Source organism: Astyanax mexicanus, chromosome 1 (genome assembly GCF_023375975.1).
Source record: "Astyanax mexicanus isolate ESR-SI-001 chromosome 1, AstMex3_surface, whole genome shotgun sequence".
Lineage (NCBI taxonomy): Eukaryota > Metazoa > Chordata > Actinopteri > Characiformes > Acestrorhamphidae > Astyanax > Astyanax mexicanus.
In genome coordinates, this window is record NC_064408.1 from 18,108,047 (window position 1) to 18,122,285 (window position 14,239).

Below are 14,239 nucleotides of genomic sequence, written 5' to 3' on the forward strand. Positions count from 1 at the left end.
GTCCGCCTCCTCGTCTACCCTGCACCCCACCCTGACAACCTCACTAACAGATTTTACAAACAAAAATATGTCTTCATACCAGTCAAATGTTTGAGTACATCTTTTCATCCAATGTTTTTCTTTTTATTTCATTTATTTTCTACATTCTAGATTAATATTTAAAACTTCATAACAATAAAATAACACATATGAAATTATGTAGTAAACAAAAAAGAGTTTGGTATCCACAATCCTCTGACCTAAACTTAAATGTGATTGGTGATTTGGGATGAGCTGGAGCACAGCTTAAAGGCAAAACAAGGACTATTGTCCAGGCCCCCTGGGAACTCCTTCAAGATGCTGAGAAATCTATTGCAGGTGGCTCTCCCTCATAAAGCCACTGAGGAAATACAGAGAGTGTGCAAATCTGTCACCAAAGCTAAATGTGTCTTATTAGAATAATCTAAAGTATAAAACATTTTCTGGTTTGTTTAACTCTTTTTGTTTGTAAAATAAAAAAATTGTGTGTAAAATATGTCACACCTAGCCATCATTCCACTTTTCTGAGGTCAGCCTCTCCAGACTATTAAGGCAGACTCCACCCTCATTCACCCCTGGTTCTCATTCGCTAATTCATGGCTCTATATATACTTGTTACTGCTTCCCTGTGAGATATTGCCACTTTGTGTATTGAGCGTTGTTTACACTGTATTTTGTGTTCCTGGATTTTTGAATCTTTGCGTGCTTTTTGACCCTGATTTTTGCCTCGTAATTTTAAATTTAAAACATTATATTCATTTGCATCCAACTACCTGGTCCAAATGTAGTCCAAGAATATCTTACTTCCCATGAATGGAGCCAAGAACAGAGATCTGCCAGAGGTTGTAGTGGAATCAGAGGAGGTCTTTCAGCAGCAGCTCACACAGCTGGGTTCTGCATTTGACTCACACAACGCTTGGAGGTCATGTTTGCCAAACAACCAACTCCTGGCCCAGCCTAGCAAGCGGTCGTTCAACCAGCTCAAGCCTCAAGCTGTCTCACTCCCACTGCCTCTACCTACTGCCCAAGGTCCACTTAAAGTTGCCCTGCCTGATAAGTATTGTGGTGACCAAAAGAGTTTTATTTTTTTTTTGCTGCAATGTAACATATTTATCTTCCACAAACATGACATATATCTTCCTCCTGGTACTTCTGATCATGCCAAAATTAAGTTAGCCTACCTGGATTTTTTTCTGTTCACTTACCAGAACATGTCCAACATGTAAGTGTTGAAGAGATTTTGCAACATGATCTCTATGTTAAAGCTGAGAAATGTCAGTTTCACCTGACCCAAATCTCGTTCTCGATTCATCAACCAAGAAAGCGTAAACCTGCAGGAGAAGAAGAAGTTAAAGCTGTGAACAGCTGGAAAGAGTTACAACTCTTTCTTGTTTTTTCTCTCTTTTTGTTTAAATCCTAATAATATGTTTAAAGATCTCAACCTTTGACTCCCCTGTAAAAAATTGAGCCCTCGTTCTGTTGAACTTTTTAAAGTGTTGAGACGGATCAATCAGGTGACTTACCGATTACAGTTGCCTCTTCATTATAGACTCTTAGCCAGTTTTCATTTTTCACTTGTCAGACCATTAATTCCTGATTCACGTGATGATGCCTCTCCGCAATCTATTCCTCCTTCTCCATTGGACGTTGGTGGAGATTTTACCTGGGGGGGGGCCTCCAAAATCTTGTGGACTAGGAGAGATACGGCCCTAAATAGCGCTGCTGGGTGCCAGCTGCTGACATTCTGGACTCCTAGCTCATCACAGAATTCCATCACTGTACACCTGAAGATCCAGCTCCAACGACACCCCCAGACCACAACAAAAAACCTTACTTCACTTTACCTTCATCAGTGGAGGCATTCTTAATTTTAAATGTATACTTCTGTGTTGGGTCAACATGTTGTCTATGGCAAAGCCTACATGAGTGCCCTATGCAGTGGAGCACTTTCACCCCAGGATTTCACTGAATGCATGTGCACTTCATGTCTGTTCTTTCTTCTGCCACCGGTTGTGTTTATGGTGCGCAGCAGAGCTGGTGGAAGCACAAATATTTTGGCTCTGCTGCCATACTGAGGTGAAGTCACAATGGATGTGCATCTGGTGGAATTCAGCCTTCTGCATGCGCACATGCATCCACGCCTCCTGCAGTTTAAACTGCTAAGGCAGAAATGTTTGGGCAACTTAGTAGACCAATCACAGCTTGTACTGTCTGTGCTGCATGATGCTGACTGGCTGGCTCCTGTCAGCAACTAGAGGGAGAGGTAACAGTGTAATAACAATAACAGTGTACTTTCCTGCATTTACCTTCACAGAATTTAAAGGAGCAATTACACAGTTTATCGTTACCTTCAATTTATAGCCAGTCGTGTTGTAATAAGCCAGACCACAATACACATTTCAGGAGAATCACCTGGCAAGAGTTATGGGGATGGGGACATAATCAGGTACTTAGATCTCTTGCAGGTGCACTTGATAAGAAATGGTTAGAAGTTAATAACATGCCTGTGGTAGGTTGCAGTAGGGTAATCAAGTTTGTGTGTGAGGGGCAGCATAGTGGAGAAACAGCACAGTGCTTGAAAACTGCTGGAAAGTGGGCTGATGCATGAGATTGGAAGTTATTAGTGGATGTAGGTAGTAAACTGCAGATCCCGGAGTGCATTCTGGTTACAACCTTGAGGCCGGATGTAGTATTGTACTCTGAAAGTAAGCGGGTAGTGTATTTTATAGAGCTGACTGTTCCGCTTGAAGACGAGGTAGATGGAGCTTATGAAAGGAAAAGGCTGAAGCATACAGACTTGGTGGCTGAGGTAAGAGAGCGTGGGTGGCAAGCATATATTAGACCGGTGGAGGTAGGTACTAGAGGCTTTGTAGCAAAGTCTGCCACAAGACTGCTGTCTAAATTCAGAATTAGAGGTCGTGTACTGAGGACAGTAGTGAAGGAGTTGTCAGATGTAGCTGAAAGATCTAGTCAGTGGTTGTGGTTCAGAAGGGCTGAGGCTACGGGGAATGAGTTTGTGCTTCAACAGCAGGCTTGGAGGGGGGTGGGTCTGGGACGCCAGACTTCACTGTTGAGCCTTCTGGAGGTGTCATGGGCCTAATTCAGCGAAACACTGACGAAGGAAGGTGCCTGCCTGATGACCCCTGAGAAGAGCTTGCACTGAAGTTGGTGTTTAGAGTTTGGATGAAGGAGATTGGTGTGGTCCTGCTGTTCTTGTAGTAATTTGACTCATCAGTTTTTGCAGACGTCTGAGTACTTGGCAGTTGAGGCACGGACCATGAACATAGTTCGATATGCTTCTGGATTCTTGTCAAGCCAGTATCAGATGGTAGTGGTTGCTGTGTTCTGCTCACGCAACTTATAATGTCATTTATTGTGTGTGATTGTGCTTAGGTAGGGTGCTGTGGTTAGTGTGTTGTTGCCATAGATTAAGGAAGTGAGCATAGATTAAGGAGGGATTCTGTATGTTCATTGCTTATTTTTCGGTAGGTCTGGATACTTGGCAGTTGAGGCAATGGACCATGAACATAGTGTTAGGCTGTGCTTCTGGATCCTTGTCGAGCCAGTATCAGATTGTGGTGGTTTTGGCTATTGTTGTTAGTTGAGTGAGTAGTAGTTCCTGGCATAGCCCTATGCATAACCCCAGCTGTCAGGTGCAGGATTTGTCAATTTCCTGTATTATATTACTTAATATCTAGTTAAGCTAGTGACTGCTATGAAGAGAACAGTTGACAACAGAGGAAAGACTCTGTGACAGCATGAAAAGACAGCTGACAAGAGGGAATAGACCCTAACGGTGCTGCCATGGGCTGGCAATCCATGGTAGCAGCCACCATGGTTAACCATGTGTGTGCAACCAAGCAAGCTACATTGAGAAAGAAAAAAGCAATACCCCAAGAGTCAGCAAGAGCAGGGGTGGAAGATGACTCACAGGCGGTTAACATGGTTACGAACTCTGGAACGGACATGACTACGAGAAGTGGGTTAAGCATAGAGGCAGGTGGGTTTGTAGGTGGAAAGGAGTTGCTGACTTGTGTGTGTGGGTGGAGCAAGGTCACATCAGTGAGAGGGCTGAGGATTCACAGAGGAAAGATGAGGTGCTTGAGTGAAGGAGTGCAGGGGCCCCGCATTGAACAATACTTTGAACACAATTGTTTGAGTCAGTCGGCTGAAGTCCAGTGGCAGGTTACGTGCCACAGTCCGCAGGATATCAATACCTTTGATACTAGGGAGGCTAACTCAAGCACAGAAGGAGTGGAGGATGAAGGAGGTGTTGATAGGTCAAAGGCTAAATGAAAGCAGATGGGTAGGGAGAAAGGAATCGGTCAAAGATCCAAAGTTAAATGGCCAGGCACAGGAGACAAGATTGCATGGAGGAGTATTAATGATGATTTGAAAGGTATGTTGGAGGGTTCGAAGGGAACAGCAGAGAGTAAATTGAACAGGCTAGGTAAAGTTATTTATGATTATGGAATGGCAAGATTTGGTGTTGGGGTTGGGGTATGGGGGGGTATGGGGTTCCATATAGATTATATAAAAGTGCACCAGATGTTTTGAAGTTTATATGGAAACTAATGGCTGTAGTGTGGAAGAAGGGGATTATTCCAAAGGAGTGGCGCAGAGCAGGTGGTGTTCTTATCCCAAAAGAAAAGGATTCTTTGGCTATTGATCAGTTCCATCCCATAAGCTTGTTGAATGTGGAGGGTAAGATCTTCTTTAGTGTGGTTGCACGTAGACTAGCAACATACCTGAAAAGAAATAAGTTAATTAATACGTCTGTACAAAAGGCAGGAATTTCAGGTTTTTCTGGTTGCATAGAGCATAATATTATGATTTGGTAGCAGATTCAAACAGCAAGAGCCGAGAAAAGGGATCTACATGTGGTGTTTTTAGATCTGGCTAATGCTTTTGGTTCGGTACCACATGCATTGTTGTGGAAGGCATTCAAATTTTTTAGGGTTCTATAAGAGATTTCAAGGTTAGTTAAAGCCTAATTTGAAGACATACAGTTATGCTTTAGTGTAGGGGAGTGTGTCACGTCTTGGCAACGAATGGAAATAGGTATAATGGCAGGGTGCACAATTTCACCGCTAGCGTTTATGATGGCAATGGAGGTGATTATTAGGGCTTCTAAGTGGGTCGTAGGCGGGGAGAGGCTGCATGATGGCACCCGGCTCCCACCAGTTAGGGCATTTATGGACGATATGACAACATTAACGATCACGGTGCCATGTACCCGGCGACTACTAGGGAAATTAAATGATAATCTTAGGCTGGCTAGGATGAAAGTTAAACCGAGCAAGACGGAAGGGAAGTTGATAAAGGGAAGTTGATACAAGAAAGGTTTATGATGGAGGGAGAAGTCATACCATCTATATTGGAAAAGTCAGTTAAGAGTTTAGGTAGGTGGTATAGTGCAGCACTGAATGATACAGAGCAGGTGAAAGGGTTGAGGACGGAAATGGTGGAGGCCATTAATATTACATTACATTACATTACATTACATTTCATTTGGCAGACGCTTTTGTCCAAAGCGACTTACAATAATGAAGTACAAAAGTAATAGGAGTTTAGATAACCCATTTTTAGATAGGGCTTAAAGGAGGTCGAAGGGAAATAAAGGGATAGAGAAGTGAAGGAGGGGAAGAAGGAAATGGGGTTAGAAGTAGTTAGTGTATTAGAGGTGTTAGGAGAGTAAGTGCTCTTTGAAGAGCTCTGTCTTCAGGAGTCTCTTAAAGATAGTGAGAGATTCTCCTGATCTGGTAGTGGAAGGTAGTTTGTTCCACCATTGGGGAACTCTGTATGAGAACAGTCTGGATTGCTTTGTGTGAGTGTTTGGCAAAGCGAGGCGACGTTCATTGGAGGGGTGCAGCGGCCGGGAGGTAGCGTAAGCCTTCAGGAGTGAGTGCAGGTAGGAAGGAGCCTGTTCTGTCATCACCTTGTAGGCGATTGTAAGAGTTTTGAATTTGATGCGAGCATCAACTGGTAGCCAGTGGAGCTCAATGAGCAGCGGGGTGACATGTGCCCATTTTGGTTGGTTGAAGACCAGACGTGCTGCTGCATTCTGGATCATTTGGAGTTGGTTTTACTACGCAGGCCGGGAGGCCAGTTAGCAGGGCATTGCAGTAGTCGAGGCGTGAGATGACGACTGCTTGTACCAGGAGTTGGGTGGCCTGTTGCGTCAGAAATGGTCTAATTTTCCTGATGTTATAAAGCGTGAAGCGGCAGGATCGAGCAACCGAGGCCACATGGTGCGTGAAGGAGAGCTGGTCATCAACCATAACACCCAGGTTCCTAGCAACCTTTGTCGGTGAGAGAGAGAGAGAGTCGATGCTTATAGAGAGGTTGTGTTGAAAAGATGGTTTTGCTGGTATGACCAGAAGTTCAGTCTTTGAGAGATTTAATTGAAGGTGATGCTCCTTCATCCAAGAGGATATGTCAGAGAGACACGACGATATCCGTGCAGAGATTGAGTTATCTTCAGGTGAGAATGACAGGTATAGCTGGGTGTCATCAGCAAAGCAATGGTAGGAAAAGCCATGTGAGTGGATAACCTGACCAAGAGAGGCAGTGTATATTGAGAAGAGAAGGGGACCCAGTACCGAACCCTGGGGAACCCCAGTGGATAGGGAGTGGGCTGAGGACAGCTGTCCTTGCCACGACACCTTGAACGAGCGCCCAGTGAGGTATGATCTGAACCATGACAGCACATTGTCTGAGATCCCCATGTTTGAAAGTATAGTTAGGAGGAAGTCGTGGTTGACCGTGTCGAAGGCGGCCGAGAGGTCCAGCAGAATGAGCACTGAGGACTGGCCTGCAGCTCTAGCAGTTTTCAACGCTTCAGTCACAGACAACAGAGCCGTCTCGGTAGATTGGTTCTGGTCCAGGAGGTCATTCTGGGAGAGGAAGCCAGAGACCTGATTTAAAACTGCTCTCTCGAGTGTTTTTGAGAGAAAGGGTAGTAGTGAGACCGGTCTGTAGTTATCAACCTGGGCGGGGTTGAGAGAAGGCTTTTTAAGCAGTGGTGTCACATGTGCTTGTTTGAAAGCAGTTGGGAAAACACCAGAAGTTAAAGAGGCATTGATGGTGTGAGTGATAGCCGGAATGATTGCAGGTGCGATGGTTTGTAGTAAGTTTGAGGGAATTGGGTCAAGCGGACACGTAGTAGGACGGCTATGTGTTAGGAGAGCCAGTGTCTCGTTCTCAGTGAGAGAAGTGAACGAGGAGAGCGCAACGCCTTCGGTGGAGGGACACCGGGCTGCAGAGCATGTAGTAGGACTGCTACATGTTACATCAGTAAACTGGTTGCTGATAGCTGCCACTTTCCCAGTAAAGAATGATGCAAGTGTTTCAGCAGTAAGGCATGTAGCCGGAGGAGGAGGAGGAGGGTTCAGTAGTGAATTAAAAGTAGCAAATAGTTTCCGGGAGTCTGTGAGGGAGCTGAATTTATTGTGATAAAAATCAGCTTTAGCAGTCGTGATGCTGGCTGAGAAGGAAGCCAGGAGCAGAAAAAAAAGTCTTTTCTGCCAGATAAATTAAAATTGTGGTGTCTGCAGTTTGGTTTGTTGCCTCGTCTAAGGTGGCCAGTTTATGATATTCCGATTTCTGAGGTTGAGAGGTTAGAAAGGGTTATGAACAAGGCTATAAGGACATGGTTGGGGGTGCTGCGTTGCCTCAGTAGTGTGGCGTGGGGTGGAAGAGGGATGCTGGAACTGCCGTTGACGAGCTTGGTTGAGGAGTTCAAATGTGCTAAGGTAGGACGTGAGATGCAGTTGTTAGGGTCAAAAGACGGGCTGGTTAAAGCAACAGCACCAGTGACTAGGTCTGGGAGAAAGTGGAATGCTCGAGAAGCAACTCAAGCTGCAAGGAGGGCACTGGAGCACAGGGATGTTGTGGGGCAGGTGCAAAATGTGAGGGCAGGATTAGGTTTAGGTGATTCGTGGAAAGCATTCGGCAAGGCCACATCACCAGAGAAAAGGCGTATGGTTACAGGGTTTATTCGTGAGCAGGAGGAGGAAGCAAGGAGAACAAAAGCAGCAGGGCAGAGTAAACAGGGGCAGTGGATGAGATGGGAAAGTGTAGAGAAGCGGAGAATCACCTGGCGAGAGTTATGGGGATTTGACACAGGTCGTATAAAGTTTCTTTTGGGAACTTTTGAGTGCATTCTGGTTACAACCTTGAGGCCGGATGTAGTGTAGTGTACTCTGAAAGTAGCGGATAGTGTATTTTATAGAGCTGACTGTTCCGTTTGAAGACGAGGTAGATGGAGCTTATGAAAGGAAAAGGCTGAAGCATACAGACTTGGTGGCTGAGGTAAGAGAGCGTGGATGGCAAGCATATATTAGACCGGTGGAGGTAGGTACTAGAGGCTTTGTAGCAAAGTCTGCCACAAGACTGCTGTCTAAATTCGGAATTAGAGGTCGTGTACTGAGGACAGTAGTGAAGGAGTTGTCAGATGTAGCTGAAAGATCTAGTCAGTGGTTGTGGTTCAGAAGGGCTGAGGCTACGTGGGGAAGGGAATGAGTTTGTGCTTCAACAGCAGGCTTGGAGGGGGGTGGGTCTGGGACGCCAGACTTCACTGTTGAGCCTTCTGGAGGTGTCGTGGGCCTAATTCAGCGAAACACTGACGAAGGAAGGTGCCTGCCTGATGACCCCTGAGAAGAGCTTGCACTGAAGTTGGTGTTTAGAGTTTGGATGAAGGGGGTTGGTGTGGTCCTGCTGTTCTTGTAGTAATTTTTCTCAGTTTTTGCAGACGTCTGAGTACTTGGCAGTTGAGGCACGGACCATGAACATAGTTCGCTATGCTTCTGGATTCTTGTCGAGCCAGTATCAGATAGTAGTGGTTGCTGTGTTCTGCTCACGCAATTTATAATGTCGTTTATTGTGTGTGATTGTGCTTAGGCAAGGTGCTGTGGTTAGTGTGTTGTTGCCATAGTTTAAGGAAGTGAGCATAGATTAAGGAGGGATTCTGTTTGTTCATTGGTTATTTTTCGGTAGGTCTGGATGCTTGGCAGTTGAGGCAATGGACCATGAACATAGTGTTAGGTTGTGCTTCTGGATCCTTGTCGAGCCAGTATCAGATTGTGGTGGTTTTGGCTATTGTTGTTAGTTGAGTGAGTAGTAGATCCTGGCTTAGCCCTATGCATAACCCCAGCTGTTAGGTGCAGGATTTGTCCATTTCCTGTATTATATTACTTCTGTGTGATTCTCAGGGGTCCTCCATCCAAGTCAACACTGCTTATGGTTAATATAAGCTTTAAGTTTTAAGTAGCCCTTGTAAATGTAACACTGAATGGTATGGCTTGGCAAAAGTAATCCCTTACCCATGTAGTTGTATCAGCTATTGAGCAGCTAGCTCTGTCTATGGAATAACAGATGTTCATCTTAGCCTTACACCCTACCTCTTTAAACACTGACATCTCTTTATTATACAATTGTATTTTGCAGTTTAGCATGGAGAAAAATACATATCCCATCCAATATTTCTTTTAGGAACATTGTTTTAAACAATTTGAAGAAATTTACTATGCTTAAATATGCAGCAAATCACGTAAAATGTTACTGTAAAAATGTCACTGTAAATAGAGTGATATTTTTTTTGTTGTTGTTTTTTTTTTAGTAAAAAAAACCCCATTAAAACAGGTTTTAAGTATTAGAGGTTCCTAAGACGTCTTTTTGTCTTAAATACTCAAGCTGTTCAGACTTGCTGCTGTTAAGGCCACTTTGCATATAATCATATGTTACTGTTATAACATCACAATCTTATATGGTGTGTGAGATAAAGAAGCTGAACACACGTGATTAATGCAGTCATATACAATTTTATTAAACAGAAATTAAAGAAACAGATTTAATTCTGCTAGTCATATTGTATAACAACAGCAGAATCCCGTTGTAAAGGATTACTCTTCTTTGGCCTGCGGATGAGAGAAAGCCTTGTTAATATTTATGGTTGGCCCTATATAAAGACCCCATATATATTTTAATCCTAAATTTAATCCTACCTTGCCACTATCCCGGCTCTTAGCTCTGAGCTTGTTGACCTGAGACTCTGCAATGTCAGCACGCTCCTCTGCCTCCTCCATGTCATGCTGCACTTTCCTGAGCTTAGACAAGTGGCTGTTGGCTTGTTCCTCCTAAATGGGTGATTGAATTTTTTCAATATTTCAGCAAAGGCATTATTCCCTATACCAACTTATATATCAAAGAAATTTGACTTACAGCTTCCTCAGCTTGTCTCTTGTAAGCCTTGACCTTCAGCTGCAGCTTGTCAACCAGATCCTGCAGCCTGGTGAGATTCTTCTTGTCCTCCTCAGTCTACAAATCATACAGCTATAAGTTTCTATTTATTACTGCGAACACTATCCTCATGATTTAACTTGAAGCTATTTTATACCTGGTAAGTGAGTTCCTTCACTCTTCTCTCGTATTTGCGGACACCCTTAACAGCATCGACTCCGCGCCTCTGTTCAGCCTCAACTTCAGCTTCCAGCTCACGAACCTGTATACGATCATACATGCGTACAAAAACATTGGGTTAATATTAAATGAAAAACATCATGTTTTTCTCATAACTGTATTTGAAAGACTGGAACTGAGCATTAAGTGAACTACAGCCTCCAAATAAGACTAACCCTGGACTCCAGTTTCTGGAGTTGTTTCTTTCCACCCTTCATAGCCAGATTCTCAGCCTCATCCAGGCGATGCTGCAGGTCTTTCACTGTGACCTCCAGGTTCTTCTTCATCCTCTCAAGGTGAGCACTGGTGTCCTGCTCCTTCTTGAGCTCTTCTGCCATCATTGCAGCCTGAGCAATACAAGATGAAAAAGAAGATGATTAGACTTTGGAGTAAACTTTAAAAGTAGATTAAAACAAGAAATAACATGAAGAAAAGCACTCACATCAGTGATGGCTTTCTTGGCCTTATCCTCTGCATTTCTTGCTTCCTGCACAGTGTCATCAACCTCACCTTGGACTTGAACCAGGTCAGCCTCAAGCTTCTTCTTGGTGTTCAGCAGACTTGTGTTCTGGAAGAAATAATGTAAATCATTCATAATAGCAATAAGCAAATATAAAGATTATAAAGAAATATAAGATTTTTCTAAATACCTGAGAGTGGAGCAATGCAACACGCTCACTGGCATCCACCAGCTCTTGCTCTGCCACCTTGCGACCTCTCTCTGTCTGCTCCAGGGCTGCTCTGAGCTCCTCAATCTCAGACAACATCAGAGTGTTCCTGCGCTCCACCATGGCCACCTGTTCCTTCATGTCTTCTTGTCCCCTCACAGCATCATCAAGGTGCAGTTGGGCATCCTTAGGATCATTTGATTAAATTAGAGTAGTAGTTCAAAAGGAAACCTACGCTTGCACCACAGCATTGAAAACATTTCTTGGCCCCAGGGCCGTTCGCTGTTACCTTTACCTAGCACAGTGCAGTATCTTTACAACTAAGGCTGTGTATCTGAAACCATTTTGTCCTTTGAGTTTTAAAACTCTAAATTTGACTGGGGGGGAAGGCAGGTAGGCGTTTTCTGCTGCAGTGGTGTTAGCCAATCAGAGGTGATATGTTTGCATGTATAAATATTCATGAGCAAGATCTCAAGTCCTGTCTTTCTTCAGAGACTTCAGAGAATTCAATAAAATAAAGCAGGGCTGTATAGAAACACAGAAGAACTTTTTTTCTTACAAAAAACAGCTCACATGGCATTCATTCATACTAGAGACCAATGATGGAATGAGACCTTTAATGTGAACTGTATGGTATTTCAATAGAACATACCTTCAGTTGTCCCTGCACATTCCTCAGTTGTTTCTGGGCCTCGGATGCTTGGCGATTGGCGTGGCTCAGCTGAATTTCCATCTCATTGAGATCTCCTTCCATCTTCTTCTTGACTCTCAAAGCATCATTCCTGCTTCTGACCTCAGAGTCCAGAGTGCTCTGCATGGATTCAATCACTCTCTGGCTGTTCCTCTTGATCTGCTCCATCTCCTCATCCTTCTCTGCAAGCTTCCTGTCAACTTCACTCTTGACCTGGTTAAGCTCAAGCTGAACACGGAGAATCTTGGACTCCTCATGTTCCAGAGTTCCCTGTAAAAATAACGAGTTACATTTTATTAGAATGTATAATGCATGATTACAATTGGCTTAATGAATTGTGAAAAGTGAAAATTAATGTTTATTGAATTCTACCTCTGCCTCTTCCAGGGCAGTCTGAATCTCTGCCTTCTCAGTCTCCACTGTCTTCTTGGCCTTCTCCAGCTCATGAATGCTCTTTCCAGTCTCACCAATCTGTTCAGTCAGGTCTGAGATCTCCTCTGTAACAGAATTAAAACACTTTTTATTTTATTACTATTCTAGACATTAAAACTGTATCTAAAATGATCCTGGACTGTTGTTACATACGTTGCAGATTCTTGTTCTCTCTCTTGAGGGTCTCCAGTTGGTCAAGAGCTTCCTCATAAGAGTTCTTCATCTTGAAGAGTTCAGTGCTCAGACCACGAGCCTCCTTCTGGGCTCCCTCCAGCTCTGCCTGACCCTCCTCAAACTTCTGCTTCCATTCTGCCAGCACCTTTGGTAGACATATGAGACTTGTTTCATATATGCTAATAATCAGACACAAGGGCAATGATGTTTCTATGTAAACATATTATTTATCAGTAAATTATTCATATAGTTTACCTTATCAAAGTTTCTCTGCTTCTTGTCAAGGTTGGCAGCCAAAGCATTGGCTCTCTCCACATCAATCATGAGGTCCTCCACCTCACCCTGGAGTCTCTGCTTGGTCTTCTCCAGAGATGCACACTTGGAGTTTACAGCCTCAATTTGTTCCTCAGCCTCCTGAAGACGCTGTGCCAGCTTCTTCCTATTTAAATTATATTTTTTACAATATTTAATGTGTGATTTAGTGACGTGCAAATTTTCATTAAATCGTGAAAGCTATTTATATTATACAGAGCTTTTGTTCCTACTTCGCCTCCTCAAGCTCCTCAGTGCGCTGGATGGCATCAGTTTCATATTTAGACCTCCACTGGGCAACCTCGCTGTTGGCCTTGGACATTGAACGCTGAAGCTCAGCCTTTGCTTCCTGCTCTTCCTCAAACTGCTCCCTGAGAAGATCACAGTCATGACGAGCAGACTGCAGTCCATGGGCCAGGGCATTCTTTGCCTGTGAAAAGTAAATATGCCATTCTGTTATTTGAAATGTATTTTCTAGTTAATTCTAGAAATTTTAGAAAAAAGATTTTGACGTTCGTACCTTAACCTCCTCCTCAATCTGCCTCTTAAGCTCCTCAATTTGCTGAGTAAAGGCCTGTTTTCCTCTGGTCAGCTGAGAAACCAGAGCCTCTTTCTCCTCCAGTTGGCGTCCAAACTCACCTACACAAAAAAAAAAAAAAAAAAAATTCAATTGAAGATTAATCTGTATATTACAACACTGAGAAAATAAACAAAATGCTATTTTACAGAGAAAATGTTAGGGTTTATAACAAAATGTTATTATAATGAATAAAGAAACACTTAGCTACCATTCTCAGTCTGGAGCCTAGCTTTCTGAGCACTGAGGTCATTGATTTGGCGCACACCCTCATCACTTTTGGTCTTGACTTCACTCAGTTGATCTTCAAGGGTTCTGCACATCTTCTCCAGATTTGCCTGTAAATTAAAAAAATGATTACTATTTTAATGCCTTAATATTTTAACGCATAATCAACAGTCATTATTGAAACTATGTATTTATCAAATTTATGATTTCCATCAAGACAAACCTTGGCCTTAGCAACAGCTTCCATGTTGCTGGAGAGATCATCAATCTCCATTTTGTATTCACTCTTTTCTTTCTCGAGCTTCTGCTTGACGCGCTGCAGGTTGTCGATTTGTTCTCCAAGCTCAGCAACGCTGTCGGCCTGCTTCTTGCGGAGAGCAGCAGCAGTGGCTTCATGCTGCAGAGTGGACTCTTCAAGATCACGACGCAGCTTCTGGAACTCAGCCTCGCGCTTCTTGTTCATCTCAATCTGAGCAGCAGTTGCTCCTCCAGCTTCCTCAAGCCTCTCACTGATCTCCTCAAGTTCCCTGGACAAATCAGCTCTCTGTTTCTCAACCTTGGCACGAGCAGCACGTTCAGCCTCAATCTCTTCCTCCAGCTCCTCAATGCGGGCCTAACAGTGAAAAATAAATAACTTATTGTTAACTTATATAGTAAACAGATTTTCTTCATAAAGACATT

General features: G+C 43.5%; 1 protein-coding gene across 1 annotated transcript in view; it reads right to left on the bottom strand.

Annotated features, from left to right (window-relative positions):
- LOC103043084 (uncharacterized) overlaps nt 1-14,239 on the bottom strand; it is a 90,612-nt gene that overhangs the window by 70,204 nt on the left and 6,169 nt on the right. The window contains 15 exon segments of the mRNA XM_049466505.1: nt 1,304-1,349; nt 10,023-10,154; nt 10,240-10,335; nt 10,415-10,519; nt 10,653-10,823; nt 10,919-11,044; nt 11,127-11,330; nt 11,797-12,105; nt 12,208-12,332; nt 12,421-12,586; nt 12,697-12,880; nt 12,987-13,183; nt 13,274-13,392; nt 13,542-13,668; nt 13,782-14,171. Of these exon segments, the coding sequence (XP_049322462.1) occupies nt 1,304-1,349; nt 10,023-10,154; nt 10,240-10,335; nt 10,415-10,519; nt 10,653-10,823; nt 10,919-11,044; nt 11,127-11,330; nt 11,797-12,105; nt 12,208-12,332; nt 12,421-12,586; nt 12,697-12,880; nt 12,987-13,183; nt 13,274-13,392; nt 13,542-13,668; nt 13,782-14,171 (2,497 nt within the window).